At 43.1% G+C, this 17,308-nt stretch overlaps 1 protein-coding gene across 1 annotated transcript in view; it reads left to right on the top strand.

Moving 5' to 3' along the window:
* The window catches only part of LOC144754874 (uncharacterized), a 749,989-nt gene that overhangs the window by 423,830 nt on the left and 308,851 nt on the right, over positions 1–17,308 (top strand). The window contains exon 3 of the mRNA XM_078643188.1: positions 3,525–3,686. Coding sequence (XP_078499314.1) covers positions 3,525–3,686 — 162 coding nt within the window. The remainder of the gene's footprint in view (positions 1–3,524; positions 3,687–17,308) is intronic.

Raw genomic sequence — 17,308 nt, forward strand, 5'->3', positions numbered from 1 at the left:
AAGGGGGCGCTCACTTGATCGGGCGCATCATGGGAGGTAGCCGGTTGGCATTTATGGCGGCCATCTTGGGTGAGTGAGGCTTATGCAACTAGCAAAACTAAAAAAGTTCCGTAGATATATCATTTAGAAAACCTCCTCAAAAGTGAAAAGGAGGAAAGGAAGGTAAAAAAAAAAGTAGTGTGACATGGAGAAACATGGTTAAACATATTACTCAAGGCAAGTTAATACATGATTGATCAACATATAAAGTAACCATCGTATTGGGTCACTGGGTCCTTGTGAGAAGTAGGAGGCAGATACAAATTACCATGATTTGCATGAGTGAGTCCCGGTAAAGACATGTGAGTAGCCTCAAGTAAGAGTAGTCCAGTCTTCATTTTGGTTCAGACCATTTCTGATGGTATCCAAGCGAATAATGAGTTTCAGTTCCTCTCTATTCAAGAGCTGCGCCAGGTCGCCACCCCTTGTCGGTAGCCTCACAGTTTTGAGCACAGTCCATTTAAGATCAGTGTCCTTGTGGCCAAGCAGTTTGAAGTTTTCAACGAGTGGTGCATTAGAGATGTTGCAGCGGATCCGGCTGCGATGTTGTCCTATGCGAGTCTTTATTTTTTGTGTGGTTTGACCGATGTAATTCTTCTGACATGGACATTGAATCAAGTAGATGACGTTAGATGTGTTACAGTTGAAAAAATTGTTTAAGCGAATTACAACATTGTCAATTGTGTAGGTTTTTCCCTCCAAAGTACAATCACACATATTGCAGTTTCCACATTTTACATGCCCCAGCAAAGGTGTCAAACCCCAGTGTGCCTCTAATGTCAGGGGTGGTGTACTCGTAGGGAGTGCCTCCCGTACCAGATGGTCCTTTAGATTGTGACTTTTCTGAAAGGCAAACAAGGGGCGATCAATGTTCAATGTACCCACATTGAGTGTGGGCCAATGTTTCAGAATTGATTTGCGGACAGGATTAGATGCTGTTGAGAAGGTAGTAACGCAGACTATCCTGTTTGTTTCCCATGGGCAGTACCAAGCCCTTTTGAAGGAATTACGAACCACTATGGCAGCAATATCCTGGATCACCTTTTTTGCACAACTATGCCCTAGGATGCTTGTTTCTGTCGAGGGAAGATTTGACTTGGCAGTTCAGGCCGACTGTTCCCATGAGGCACAGGGTCAAGACTGATTTGCATATAGCTGGGTCTGAACTGGTGTGGCAAAATGAGCTAAAGAACAATGATGGATTCAACTCAGATGTGTGACTAGGGGTGACCGTGAATGTCTGAAAAGTTTCAGTGCTCCGTCCATTATTTCCTTGTGTTTGCTTTGTACTTGGGCCTAGTCACAACCTATGCTAACATTCCATCGAAATAAATGTTAAATGAATAGAGTTAACATAAGTAAATATCGAATATATTAAAGGAGAGATGCATTTCTAAAAGGGATTAATATATTGATTGCAATTCGATTAAATACGTGGCCCTTTACTAAAGGTAAATGCAGACACCTAACGTTCTTCAATTATTATAATGCCCACAGATTAATGTGTTTAACATGTTAAGTATATAAATTGTGTATCTTTGATAAGTAAAGAGTGGAGCTCTAACCTGTGCAGCTTCATTATCATTCCCTGAGGTGACTTCTTTGCTCACTCGAGGCTGAGACTCAGGAACCAAGCAAGCAGTTGTCCTGATCTCTCTCTCTCAGCATGTTGCCGTGCGACATAGCCCACCCTGCTCAGTCTCTCCACTTGGTCATTATGCATCTTTCTCAGCTCTCTGGTTTGGCAGGATATTTTTCGCCCTTTTAAGCTCTAATGTCAGCCTCACGCAGGCTCCCCTTCATCTCGAACATTTGTCTATTCAACGCTGGTGTGACACATTACTAAGTATGGGCGGTAAATTCGTTCCACTCGCGGAATTTGTAAATTTTTAGCAATTTCGCGATCCACGAATCGCCCGAAATTGCCCAAAAATCCGCAATTCGCGAGTTGGTGGATTTTTTTTCTTGTTCGCGCTTCAAAAACACAATCTTGCGCGCGTGGCATTGACTTACCATGATTCTGCGTTCGCTGATGAGTTTTCCTGCCTGTTTGCGTGCGTTGCGAGATATTGGTAGCTGGCCGAGCGACGCCGTGATCGCGAACACGTCATTGCGACCCAAAACAGGAAATTGCGAACGCGAACACGTCTTTGCGACCCGAAACAGGAAAAAGGCATCCCGAGCAGGCTGGTTAAGTGGAAACAACATGTTCGCGACCGTTCCGACCGCATGCGCAAGTTCTCGTTATCGAACTGGTAAAAAAATCTCATGAACTCGCAAAAAAAAATTATTCGCAAGCTTGCAGAATTTGGCGGATTTTTTGCGAATCGCGATTACGAATTTGTGCGAATTTGCGTATCACAAATTCCGCCCATGCTTACACATTACATCTCTGTAGTGTCAGGCTATTGTGGTTGGGGTAAGTACCCCTAAGGCCGCCCTGCATACGAGGACTAGTTACCCCCCTCTGGTAATGACAGCGTACCACACTTTGTACTGACGTAGGTGCACTGGCCACGAGCATCACGCGCACATTGATTTATAACCGAGCCCGATCCACACGGTGCAAGCTGCAACATTCAATTATAGTGGCCGGGTTGACTCACTCAGCTATGTAAGGTAACCAAAGTAGATTGTGAAGATTCAAACTGGCGAATAGAAAACTCATTTGCGCGAGTAAGCGTTTTGATAGCAGACTGTCATGTGGAAGTAATTCCAGATGTGTCTCTTGTGGACTGATTGGTTAAATGGATGATCATGCACCGATTCTTTCTGTTCCGACATGTGTAGACGCCCTCCACGCAGGGCAAGACAAGCAATCTGATTGAAAGTAACGTTAGTCTGAAGCAGCTATCTGCACTAGGTGAGAGGAGTGAATCTGAAGTCTCTATGACCTGCTCCAAGCTCGTTGAATCGTCGTCTACGATCCAATAATGATTTGTTGGGCGCTTTCAACATTGTCATTGAAGATGGTGTCTGTCCCCTGCTGTATGTTCTGATGTGAATGCAAGCTATTGAGGAGTTCCTCGAACATAAAGAGAATCAAGGCCATAGGTTGAGCGCTCTCATAAAGGGACGGCACAGAAAGCTGGATTGAATATTATTTTCTTCTTGTACTCTAGCAGGTATTTTATTCCTCATAAACTTGTACCACTTTAATAGTCTCCCGATCTCATGTTGTTGACACGATTACCATATTATTAAAAGGTACTAGACCTCACTTAGCACAATTTTATTCTTGTTGGGCTTCATTCTGCTTTTATTAGTGAGTATTGAAAAATACTGATTTTTTTTGTCTTTGGAATGAAAGCACCTTACAATCTGAAATGTATAAGTCTATGTAAATGTACCACATTGCAAGTATTTCATTTTTAGTTGTTTTCTAGAATTAGCATTTTCGAATAGTTAATATTACTGTTTCAGTAGAATATAGACTTACGAAAATCATGTTTTTGTGATGTAGTAAAATGGGACTGTCCTTGCAGGTAAATCAAGGATCTTCTAAGGCACTTGGCTCTGGACTAGGATACCTGGAACACATATGTCAACTCATAGAGAAGATCGGCCAGCTTCAGGAGCACAACCTTCGACTCCAAAAGCACATTTGTGGTTTGCAGAAAGAGAGAAAAATGAAACAACTGAAGGAGGTAAGATCATTTCACCATGGTCTGTGGAGGGTCGGGTATACATCGGATAAAGTCACGGATGTATGTCAGTAGATCGCGGTACTTTACAACGCGGTTATTACAACACAAGTCGTTACAACGACTTGCGTTGGAGGCCGCGGATTGAGGAATCTTATAATTTTATATTCCAACACCAGTCCACGTAATAGTAGGGAAGGTGTTGCAATATAAAATTACAATATTCCTTAACCAACTGCGCCATCCAGCGCAAGTCGTAGTAACGACTTGCGTTGTAATGGCAGCGTGGTAAAGGTTGTGCGGTGTAAACACCGCGTTGTAAACGATGTTTACGTAAAGTCACGCTTACTGCGAGGAGGCTATTGCAAGATACTGAATGAAAGTGAGTAGTTATGACGAAAGGAGCCCAAAGCATGAGGTTCTTCCAAAGGTCACAGAAAAACAAGGGGCTTGAAATGTTTGTGTTTACATACTCTCTGGGGGGCACATTATTCATATAATCTATCTCTACACTTATACATGTTCCTTAAATAATTGCCAAGATTATCTTTACCACGGAAATAAACGAAACCAGTACACAGCCTGTAAATTAATTAAACAGGTCCCCAGAGTCATGTGCCAGTTTTAACAATTATGGTAGCATGTAGAGAGCGGACTGCAGCTCTGCCTTACCTGTAAAAGTCTCTCAAATAATGTATTAATCCGTAACATTTTCTGCTTACTTGGGAACACTATTGAAGACTCTACATCAGCTGATTTAATACAACAATTTTGGTGGTAGCGTTTCTCGAAGCGAGAAAGCGTCCGCACCTTCTGTTAGCGACTATTTTCACTGATCAAGTTACGTGTGAAATATCAAAGATAGAGGTGCACTGAGAACCTGGTAGAACACCCACCACCGGGGGTGTGATACAAAGCAATTTAATGCCCGTGTCAATAATTAGAAAGAGACCAAGTTGTTGCAACTTGGTCTCTTTCTAATTACATCAGCTGATTTGTATGAACCGTAGAAACAATGTTTGTTCAAGTGAAAGGAATCTATCACTACACTTCCAATAGTCCCAGGTCTTGGGACCCCTCCAACTACGCCCAAATCCAGGAACCTGGGGCCACTCTTTGACTCAGAGCTGTTAACTTCACAAGTCAATGCAAGCGTCTGAGTGGCCATTCCCCAACTCCACAAAGTCCTCTCAGTATGCCAGGGCGAACTCACTAAAGCCCAGACTACTGTAATATCATCTACGCTGGTCTCCCGGATAGGCTCGATGCCAGTCACCATAGACTACGAAATAAGAATTCCAGAATGGGCCTTAACCGGTGTAAAGTGATCTGAAAGCACTCCACTAGCTACCAGCCAAATTCATATTTCACGCGCCCTATCTACACAAAGCTTCTGTGGAAAATACCTCCAGAAATTAGCTACACGATACACCCCTGCTAGAAACTGCTGGATCCTGACTGCTAACCTGATTTATTAACATTTACCCCCAGATGCATCAAAGTCCTCTTTTGCGAGTCCTTAATAGCGATTATTAAGGAATCGCTATTAAAGACTCGCAAAACGGGATGCATGTAGAAATCGCAATTTATTTTGCGATTTCTACTGCTTCTTTATTTGCAATTCGCTAATTGCTAATCGCAAATAAGGAATGGCTTTCCCATTCATTCCTATGGGCCTCAAGGCCCATAGCAATGAATGGGGAGTCATCCCTTATTTGCGATTAGCAATTAGCGAATCGCAAATAAGGAAGCAATTTCAAGGGTACCAGGGTGTCCAAAGGACACCCTGTAGCACCCCTGAAATGCAAATGTACACTGGTGTTGCGCACACACATGTCCAAAGGACATGTGTGTGTGTAACATACAACTTAGAACAAATGCACTAAAGTGCATTTTTCTAAGTTTTCGCTATTTACCATGAAGTTACACTTCGCGGTAAATAGCGGCCCCATATTGCAAATTCGCAATTTTAAAAAGGTTCATGAATAGCATTTAAGGAATCTCTAATTGAAATTCCTTAAATGCGATTCTTCGCAATTTAGCGATTTCTATAATTGCGATTTTTGCATTTGGGATGATGAATCCCAAATGCAAAAATAGCGCTCGCAAAGGGCCAGATTCTCAGAATCTGGCCCTTTGCGAGACGATTTTGGCTTCATGAATCTGGCTGTTTTTCAAGTAGATGAAAAAAGGAGCAGATCTTTGGGAGTACAATACCATCATCACAACTCCTTCCTATACTTTTGGCTATGACAAATCCCTGCTCAGGACTTCTTTCCGAGCCTGAGAGCATAATGCACATTTTGGCTGATGCACTAAAGTTTCTATAAACTTCTTCTGTCAATGCACCACAAGGGTCGTACTGGGACAAACAAAGTCTCGGGCTGCCAAAATATGCTTGGGCACCCTATTAGCGAAGCACTTAGCTAAAAAAAAGTGGTGATATCACTGAAATAAACTGTAAAAACCTTCCCAACCGGCTATAACATCGTCTCACAACTGCTAAAAAACCGGCCCACACACTGATCTCAGACCAGCCCATCAGGCACTGTGGGATTGCCCTATAGGACAGTCTGACCCTGTGCGCATCCTGTGCACAGTACAGACAGAAGTCTGTATGTACTATCAGAAACTGACAGTTTTGCACTCAGTCACTACTTGCTCCCGGTGCAAATTAATACTGAAATATCCTTTTCTCTGTGAATGGGGCTTTGACTATTTAAGTGTCAGTGGCTTTAAACTCAGGGAGATGCGTCAAGCACTGTGTGCTGGCTAAAGCAACAGCTTGGCGTCCTTAGCACAATTCACCAAATTGATCACAATACATCAAATTGATCACAATTCACCAAATTGATCACAATTCACCAAAATTCACCAAATTTATCACAGGTGTCTTACAATGTCAAAATTAGCCTGACACAATTAAAAGCGAAGACATGAAACAATATAAATACTTCAATAGTCTATGTGATAAAATGCTAAACTAAAAGCTAGAAGAATTCCTCCATGACACCCACATGTAAAGATGTCATTAGGAACTTATTAATGTAATAACTTCTAAATGAAAGGCTTCCTTTCATACTCCTAATACGGTGCACTACTCCAAATTGTCAGTATTAGCTCCTGGTGTAATTTGATATTTAAGTCTATATTTGGGATGCACATGTATGAATTAGCGAAACGTTATCATTCCATCTCTGAGACCTATTAACAGAAATGCGAAGATTCAGAATCCCTCGTTTTGCCAAATGGCCTTCACCACCCAAGGGTGTAGGAAGCCCCCCCTCTGCGAGCTTAAGCGCATGAGACAAATTAAATTGTTCTATGGCCCTTCTTAACTTTCATCTCTGACTTGCAGGTCATTGCAAGGCAGAAGGAAAGGCCTATAAATTACAGTGGTGCAACTGTGGGTTGGGGGAGGTTGGAAGAGTACAAAAAGCTTATAATTGTGCTAGAAGAAAGTTAGAAGGAAGGAAAGAAAAAAGCAAACAAGACCAGAAAGAAGATAAAGTTAAAAGGAAGTAAGATGGAACATAGGCACGAATGAAGAATGGAAAGAAAGAGAGAAGGAGAGAAAGGTAACAAGAACTGGAGGGGAAGAAACTTGGAAAAAGGGGTGGCAGGAAGAAACTAAGAATTAAAAATGAGAAGAAAGAAAGTAAAGCTGAAAATAGAATAAAATATTGGAAAGAAGAAATGAGAGCTAAATGGAAGGTCGGTGGGAGAAAAGAAAGTAAAGAATTAGCAAATGGAAGGAATTCAAAAAGGAAGAAGTATGAGAGAAGGGGCGAAGGAAGTACAGGAGATGATAAAACAACAATGTGAGAATGGGACTAAGGAAGGAAAAGATGGAAAGCAGGAAGAAACATTAAACATGAATGTAAAGAGGGACAGAGAGCTCAAAAGACACCTGAAAGAAGAATGGGCAGAACAAAAGAAAAATGGAAAAACAGAATGAGAGGAAAATGAAAAGAGAGGAGATAAATAAGTAGAAAGTAGGAAAGAAAGATGAAGAAAAAAAGGAAATAAAACATCTGAGAAAGAACGCAAAAGAAGAATATAAAATAGTAAATGTTGTTAAATGTGCAGTTGTTGGCCACATTCCTTTCAAACCATGCAGTAAAATGCATAATTCTAAAGCTTTTTCCTCTGGACAACAATGCCTACTATCTCCTTAATAGAAAGGGTCGGGATCGCTCACTTTGCTAGGACATTTTGTTCCATGTGGTTCTAAGTGGGGGTATTTTAATTTTCTGGCTACTCCCTTGTCATCACCACACTAGCAATCAGCTACTTTAAAGCTGATCTGTTGGTAGTTCACATGAATATGGCACTGAAGGTAATGTACTTCCAGAATATCACATTTTTCACATCAACCTGCAAAAATATTGACTAATGTAATATATACATATATATATGTATACATTTTTATTATATCAATAAAAAAACAAAGGTTTAACCTTTGTCATAGTTAGGAAAACGTTATTCTTTCTATATACACCAAACAATCTACACGCACATTGCAAGTTCTAAAGTTACAGTTATACCTTAAATTTATAAATAACACCCCACGTTTAAATTACTATACCTTTATTTACTTTTAGATACAAACTAAACTTAAACAACACAACATTTAGAAATTCTTAGTTATATTCATACCTTTAATTTATAATTTACGCAATACCTTCAAATAATTATAACTCAGGCACCTCCATACATAGTGTATTGAACTTGGTAGCGTAAAGTGGAGTGGCGAACAGAGGAATAGTGTACAAAGGAGTGGGGTAGAATGGATTGCTGTAGAGCGGAGTGCTGTATAAAGTTCCTAGATTGGGCTGACAGTTTTATCTTTTTGCCCTGTACCTGGATGGGAATCTTCCCTGCAGTAAGTTGTTCCTACAGCTCGTTGTCTCTTCTTTGTGGTCCTAATAGATGATTGTTAAAAGTCCCCGGCAAGGAAAAGATTAGTTGATTGCTCTTCCGAGAGTAGCCTTGTTATTTCCATGCCCACCATTTTAAGACCTCTGGCTTTGTCTCGTAGGTGAATATAAACGTAGCACTATAATTTGTTGTTTTGTGTTGCCCACCTTTAAGTCCAATGCAAGAATTTTGAGCCCGTTGGTTGGGGTTAAAATGGAATCAAGTTCTCTTGTCCCCCTTATGGTGCTAATTAATGAGTAGATAGATAGGCCACCCTTCAGGTGGACAAATTTGGCTCCTTTGGTTGCCGGGAGGTGTTGAGTTTTGTAGCCAAGTAAGTGCTGAGGTTCTTCCAGCCACGTCTCCTACATTAGAATTAGGTCAAAGCCTTGGATATAGAAGAGAAATTCTGTGTCCGATGCCTTGTTTCCCAGACCATTTACATTCCAGGAGCATATTCGAAGTTGCGGGCCGCCCTCGGGGGCTTTGGTGGAGCTAAGTCAAGTGCCCTCTCCTTGTGAGTTTATTGTTCTAGCTAACCAGGTCCAGTAGTCCTATGAGGGTACTTCATCATGGCTTTTCCTTCCCGATGAATGCACGTCCGTGCTTCCCGCCCCTTTGAGAACTGATTGGACGCTCCTGGGATGTGGATACGGCCTGTTGGGTATAAGAGGATCAGGGTAGCCCGGTCGTTGGTATAAAAGTATTTTGATTCCCCATGCTTTTAATTGGGCACCCTCCACGAGGATCCTCCTTGCTGTTTCCTCTGAGGCCCAAGTTGCCTTGGTCCTCTCTCTTCTTGAGAGCTCTTCATTGGTTTTGAACTCAATTGCTTCAAGATCAGCTGAATTGATGTCTGCCAAGCTCCTGATTGATTGAATCAGACGCAGGATGTTCCCTCTATTAAGGGTGCCCCCCTGTCCTCTCGATTTGAATTCAGGGATAAATAAGATTGAGCGGCTCTTCTGGTTCATGGTATTGATGGGGAATGCTTGTTGTGGTTTAACTGGCCCGCTGGTGGGGGGCGATCGGTACCACTGGCTGTGCCCCCAACGGCCTCCCTTTGCCCGACAAGCGAGTAGGCCAGTTTGTTGTTAGTTATGCAGGCCAGATTGCTGTTGCTGTTGATCAGCGTACTTACTCTTTTCGCAGTGCAGTTTTGCTTGGGCTCTTCTACTCCAGGAACTTCCGCCTCTGGTCCTGGAGTCTCCTGTGATGTCTCGGTGATCTGCTTGTGTCCGGCGTGTGTTAATGCCAGAGTGCTATTAGTTATGCAGGCCAGATTACTGTTTCTGCCAGTCGATGTGCTTTTGCATCCCATGAAGCGATTTTACTTGGCTCGTTCTACTGCAGGAGCTTGCTCCTCTTGTTCAGTTGTCTCCCTAGATAACTCGGAGGACACCTCCTGGGAAGACTTCATTTTTAAATGGACCACTTTATTTTCTATTTTTGGCGAGGAGGGTTCAGAAGTAGCAATGTCGTCTGTACTTATTGTCCCAGAATCCCGTCTATTAAGAGGAAAGTAGTCCATTATGTTCTTCTTCCTGTTTCTCCCTGTCCCCTATTTCTTGTGGTTTTTGGTCCGCTGCTCCTTGCCTTGCCCGTTTACCACGCCTTGGATGTTAGGGGCTTGGACTAACAATGGTTCCTCTTCTGGCTGCTGCATGCGATCACTTTGTTCTACGTTATTGCTTGCTCCATTTTCTGTATTACCAACCTTGGTTAACCTTTCCGCCCAGGATATCTCGGTTAAATGGCCCTCAGCGGCAATTGATGTGTTAAGCCTGCATGGACTTCGGCGGATACTCAGTCCATCCTCCTTGGTCTGGGCCTTTAAGTGGGGAATGTCCCTACCCTTGTTCTCGGGGGCTATTTCTTTGCAGGTGAATGCCTCCATATTGTGTTTTTTGAAGGTTTCCTGGGGGTTTATCCTGGCAGTGTTTGTTAAGTTCCTAATGTCCTTCACCAAATCCTCCATTGCTGCAGGCAGTGTGGACAGTTTGTCCACTATGGTAGCAGGTACAGTGTGCTTGCATTAATTGTGTTCCCTCCAGCACCCTATGTATCATTTCAGTCATGTCTATGATCAATATTAGCGACAGGATTAGCAACTGAGTTGAGAATAGATAATTGTGTATACATTTTGTCCGAGTGAAATTCCATTGCATTGATGGACAACTGCATAGTATCCAGTAGGGACGACCGCAGCCTACCTGTGTCTAGGCTGTCCGATTCCTTTGGACGGAATCAGTGCCCACTTTGGGCCTTAGGGTGCCTAATACAGGAAGCGTTTAGTGAGTCATATCACTCTTGTTCTAGCCACGTATTAGGCCAGCTGCTATCGGGCTCAGAGTGTGGCACTTCTGGTTCCCCCCAGTGGAGTGCCGTAGAGTGGAGGTGCATAGAGTGGAACAGCATAGAGTGAAGTGGCATAGAGTGGAGTTGCATACAGTCAATAGCATTGAGTGTACTAGCATTGAGTGTAATGGCATACAGTGGAGTGGCATAGACTGAAGTAGCATAGACTGTAGTTCCATACAGTGGAACAGCATACAGTGGAGCAGTGTAGAGTGGTGTAGAGTCAGACAGTCAGTCAGTTCAACTTTATTTGGATACAATAGTACCCATAAAAGCACACAAAACAAATACATCACAGCAGGTAACCAAAAATGAGTTAAAAATGGTTAAAATATCCAATATACAGACGCTAAAGTGACTTGTGCAGAGCTATACAGCGTATCAGTACATATAAAAGAAGAACCTTTACAGAATATTTTTGTAACAATGTCAAGGGTCCATCATGGTTCTTCGCGCCCTTACTGTGGATTTTAAAAATGTGCTGGTATGAAAGATAAGATCAACATCATCTAATTCTATCAATGATCGGTATGCTGCCTCCAAACAGATTGGTCTTTTTTTGTTAAAATAAGAGCATAAAAACTGTTTAAAATATTTGGTATAGTATTTGCAGAAAAATATAAAGTGCGTAATAGTTTGCTGACTCCTCCCGTCACATGGGCATAAGTTAAGGTTAGAATTTGGGCTGTAACCAAGTGGGAAGCAGAGTGAAAAGCGAATTATGCCGGCTCTCAGACGAAACAACAAGCTCGTCTCCCAACGGCACATGGGTAAAGACAAATATTTGTGGAGTGGATAACTGTATCGTTCAATAGCCATATAGTGATTGTCTTCCTAACCTCTGCCTCCTCCCGCTCGTTCTTATATAGGGTGTAAGAGTTATCTGCAATTCTCTTTTAGTGACCGAGGCCGCGAGTGTGGAATCTCAAAAGATGCTTTCCATCTTTATACTGCGCAAGCTACCCAGCACACCACTCAACCATGGGATATCTAAACACTTATCGCAACATAAGCAGTCCTTGATGATCAACTGTGTCAAGGAAGCTGCTTCATTCTTCCATACTGCAATCCATATAAAGTGCCAGGCGTGCCCGTATAAAATCGGTTATAAAGTTGATGTTAAACTCTTTGTGACATACGTATTGGGAGGTTGAAATTGGAACATTCAATAGTTTCCTGCAAAACCTATTCTCTTCCTGCTGTATAGGTAAGCAGTTAGCCGTTCCCCAGATCTCAGCACCGTATGAGGCCACCGGGGTACACTGAAGTTTGTAGATTTTCTGTACGGCTAAAAGTGCACCTGTAGTCTTAGGGCGAGGTATACTTAAAATCAAATTGGTGTCCTTTGAGAACTTGCTCACTCCAGGAGCTGTTCGCAGCAACGGCCAGTCCCAAATAAACAAAAGATTTTACAGAAGTCATCTTATGGCCATCAATGGTAATCGGGCGTAAAATGTGCTTACCCGGGCTGCTGCTCATTAAAAATTATTTTTTTAGATTTACCCGCAGGTCTAAATTTTTCATGTAGCTGTTAAAATTTTGGACAAGGAGGCGCAGTGAATTAGCTGTACGGCCTATAAGAACTGCATCGTCTGCATAAAGCAGCACAGGGATGGGTTCTTTATTAATATATGGGACATCTTGGGTGGCCAGTTTCAAGGATGCATCCAGGACATTGATATATATGATAAAAAGCAGGGGGGCCAACACGCATCTTTGTCTGCCCCCCTGCCAATATCAATGGAACCCGAGACCTCGCCACCCACACCAAGTCTTACTTGGGCCTTAAGTTCTCTGTGCAAAAATGCCAGAAAATTCACCAAAGTTTCGTCCAGGCCCCCCGCCAAGAGGATTGCCCACAGCTTTGACCTATTAACTAGGTCAAAGGCTGTGGACAAATCCATGAAAGCCATATAGACCGGGGATTTTTTGGCGATAGCATATTTACCAATAATTAGGTTCAGGTTCAGGCATTGTTCCTTGGTTCCTACCTTTTCCCTGAAACCCAGCTGACAGGGATCTAAAATATTATTAGCTTCTGTCCAGTCTATGACTTTATTATAGAGGACTCTACCAAAGATTTTGAGGGTGTTCTATTGGGGAGATGGGGCGGTAATTGCACAGGAGGGATCTATCTCCCTTCTAAAAAATAGGGACTATTATACTTGTGGCCCATGTATTAGGTATCTTTGCCACCGTCAGGTTGTTAAAAATATTCAGAAGCAAGGGTGCCCAAAAAAACGGGTTCCACTTAATTAAGTCTATGGGGAGCCCGTCAGGGCCTGGCGCTTTATTGCCTAGACTTTGATTAATTGCTTCAATTACCTCTGAAATACTAATCTCTATGGAAGTTGGATTGCCTAGAATAGGAACTGAGTTGCTTGGAGATGGGGCCGAGTAAATAGTTGAAAAATGTTCCACCCAAGCGTCACTAGCTACATTGCAACTAATTGGCCTCAGTGACTGACCCATAGAGCGCACTTTTCTCACTGCCGCCCAAAAGATATTACCATTTTTTTGGTTGGCTGCATCAGACAATTTAACCCAACGTTCAGTCAAAACTGCATTCTTCCTGTTTTTGGTAGCCACCTTATATTCCTCTCTTGCCCGTTTAACTGTCATGGGACATCTTGGGGTAGTAGTTAGCGCCCTACGTAGGTTCCTGTTCGCCTCAGAACAATCATGATTGAACCATCTGGGGATAGATGCCACCTTTTTAAAAGGTTTAGATAAAATAATTTTAACCATCCCGCAGATCTTCCCGAAGTCTCCAATTATCTGTATTGATGGGGTTTCGAGAGAAATGCAGGAATCGATGAGTGGCATATTACTCTTTACCAATGTCCTAAAAATTTCTAAACTATCAACCCCCTTCCAATGTAATCTTAAATTATCAGTCGAGACTGATAAATTGGCCGCCCCACATTCGGTCTGAAAAATAGGCCGACGGGTTGTATGTAGTATTATTTTGATGGGGTTATGATCCCCGAAGTCGGAAGGTATGACTTCAGCAGTGGTCAGCTGTTTTTCAATTATAGGGAATGCGAAAATATAATCTATTGTGGAGCTGCACCCCCTTCCCCTATTTGTTGGATAATATATCATGTCAAAATCTGCTGCCAGGTTCATAAAGTTAGATAGATTATAGGATTTTGTCAGTCTTTTAAGTTCTTTGCCTCTACTAAGCGAGGATTGTACAAAAGAGGCTGTGCCCTTTACTATTCCTATTTCGTTGATCTTGGCATTAAAATCACCTCCTACTAGAATTCCCAAAGGGACTCCCTTATCAGATAGGTTATCTTTTTTTTTTTTTTGCAGAGTTTTATATAGCGCGAACTAGACCCGAACCGAATCAGGTATCAGAGCGCTTTACATGTTTTCCAGTTATGTTACATGAGGACACACTTTCATTTTAGGCACGGGGAGATTAAGTGATTTGCCCAGAATCACAGGAGGTTTTGGCGTTGTTACCGAGACTCGAACCCAGATCCCCAGGTCCGAGGTCGAGCGCCCTAGCCGTTGGGCCAATTCCTCTCCCTTCTCTATCTAAATCTGAGATGAAATCAAAAAGCTTTATGAAGCTTTTATTTGGAACTGACTTGAAGTCATTATTGTAGAAATTTAACAAATAAAATTGAATTCCTCTTTTATACAATACAGCCTGAAAATTTAGGCTGTGAGTTGAAATTATTTTAAAACTTCCCCCTGCTGTCACCTTAAATCCCATCCTGGGTATTACTGATGGTACACTGAAACAGTGGTAACCCTCAATATATAAATCTTCGGTGGCCCAGGTTTCCTGGAACAGCGGATATCATATTCCCTTATTAATTTTACCCATTCAATATTGTCTAGTTTTGACCGTAGGCCTGCCACGTTCCAGCTCAGTACACTCAATCTAGCTTCCTTATCTCTGTTTACAGGGTCTTTCTTCCCATGGGTACGATTTGATGCCTTCAGTGTGTTTTCTACAGGCATATTGCTATAAATCGCAAGATCTAGGAACTGTGGTGGTCAATCTTGGAGGTCTAGGCTGCTAAGAACTTGATAGTTATTGGTCAAGGGTATAGCTGCCCTTAGGTCTCTGTTAATGGTGGGCGGTCGTTTATAAAAATAACCCAACGGAAGGGCACTAATACTAGTGGGAGGATTCAAAGTTTCGTCAGTAATGGACAAGAGATGGCAAACCTGCTGGGGCCTTCTAAAATTTAGGACGACACAGTCCCCCTTGATACATTTATTTGAGTGGCCTACCCATCCTACTCTTCAGGCCATGATTATGTCCTCCCTTCTGTATGGATCAAACTTTTGATGCTTATGAAGCCAGTCCACAGATTTCCTTTGTAAATCAAACCAAGACTCCCTCTGCCCCTTCTTTAGTGCAGGGACACCACTTAAGACCAGCACGTATGGTGCAGAGGCTGGTGGGAGATATAAAACATCTGAATTATCAATGGTATTGGACTCCCTAGAAACTTGGATAGCTTCGTTTCTATCATCATTTGGCCTCTGGGACTGCTTAGGCAATCTGCTTGGGTTAACATTTTCATTGCATATATTATTTTGAACGCCCCCTGATAATGACCCAGCACTTTTACTGGTGTTAGTGGCATTTTTGTCAGGAGACAATGGGCCCCCCTCCCTGCGTGTGATACCTAGTGTTACTTGGGGTGGTGTAGTGGTGGCGGCTACACATATAGGGGGTGGGAGCTTGTCGACAGTTATCCGGCCAGACAGCATGGGTTGTAACGCGATTATACCTTCTCCAACTCTTTTTATATTAGCTGCTACTTCATTTATTTTAGACATTTCTTTCCATAGGCCATCAAGTTTTTTAGCAAAGACCCCCATTAAATCGTCCAATCTAGATTCAAAACCTTCCATTAAGGTGTCCAGAATTTCAATGCCCATGTCCGTTGCTATAGAGCCAATGGCGGAGGGGAGTTCAGTCTGGGTCGAAATAGAATTAGAGACCCTAACCTCCAGTGGTCCATTACCAACATTGTTACTCGGGGCATCTGTTAGCTTACTACTGTATTCCATCTGATTGGATTTTGGGGCATTTTTCTCTCCGCCCAGTGCTGAAACAGTCGGGATCCGTCGTCTAATTGTCTTGCCTCGGGTATTACTGGCTGGGACTTGTAAATCCTGAATGTTCAGGGTCGGAGCACGTGGAATATTTAATACCTCTATGTCCGGGCTCAGAGGCATGGGAGTGGCTCTCGGAATATCCGTCAGAGGTGAGTCATTTGTGCCCCCGATTGACAGACGGGGATGAGATCCAACAAGGTCTAAAGATAACCGTCTCTCGGTTGCCTGGATCTCATACGTGAGCACCGATTCAGCCCTTATAAGAATATCATCCAGGGTGCTACCCCCTTCCTTTTACTCATTGTCGACATGTTCCCCAAATATGCCTTATGTAGTAGTAATAGTGAGGCACCAATACTTTTTCAGAAAGGCTGTTTTACCTTGATTACTGGATCGTAGGACCTTTCATCACAGTATCAAGAGGGATGGCCCGGCCTCTTCTGGCCACTGATGGCCACAGATGGCCCGCCCTTTGCCCGGGCTTAGCCCGGCGCCTGCCCGCACGCGTCCCGCGATACGTGGGGGCGGGAGCGCTTTGAGGGCTGCTGCCGGCGCGCGGCTGACATGGCTCCCCTGGGGGCTGCTGGTAGTTGTAGGCAGCAATGCACACAGCCGCGAAGCCGTTCCCCTCACGGCGCTTGGATAATGCAAAGAGCCGTTCCCCTCACGGCGTGGAAGCAGATCAGAAAGCCGTTCCCCTCACGGCACAATGCTGTGGTGCCTACGGACAGCCGTTCCCCTCACAGCAATATGGTGAGTCTGTGAGCGCGTAGTGGTGTAGAGTAGAGTGGAGTGTTATACAGTGGAGTAGCGTACAATGGAATACCATATTGTGGTTATAATGGAGTGCCGTGTAGTGAAGTGGCAGAGTGGAGTTGTGTACAGTTGAATTGCGTAGAGTGGAGTGAATTATATTGTAGTGGTGTACAGTGAAAACGCAAAGAGTGGAGTGGAATAGCATACAAAGGAGTGTTGTACAGTGGAGTGGTGTAGAGTGTAATAGCATAGCATGGAATAGTTACATAAAGTGGAATAGCATAGAGTGTAGTAGCATACAGTGTTGTAGTGTACAGTGTAGTGGTGTACAGTGGAGTGTGTAGGCCTGGAGTGGCGTAGAATGGAGTGGCATACAGTGGAATAGCATAGAGTGTAGTGGTGTAGAGTGGAGTAGTGGAACGTGGAGTGGCATGGCATATAGTGGAGTGGCTCACAGTGGAAAAGAGTACAGTGGAGTGGCTTGCAGTGGAGTGTCGTGG

This window comes from Lissotriton helveticus, chromosome 5_1, assembly GCF_964261635.1.
Source record: "Lissotriton helveticus chromosome 5_1, aLisHel1.1, whole genome shotgun sequence".
Classification (NCBI taxonomy): Eukaryota; Metazoa; Chordata; class Amphibia; order Caudata; family Salamandridae; genus Lissotriton; species Lissotriton helveticus.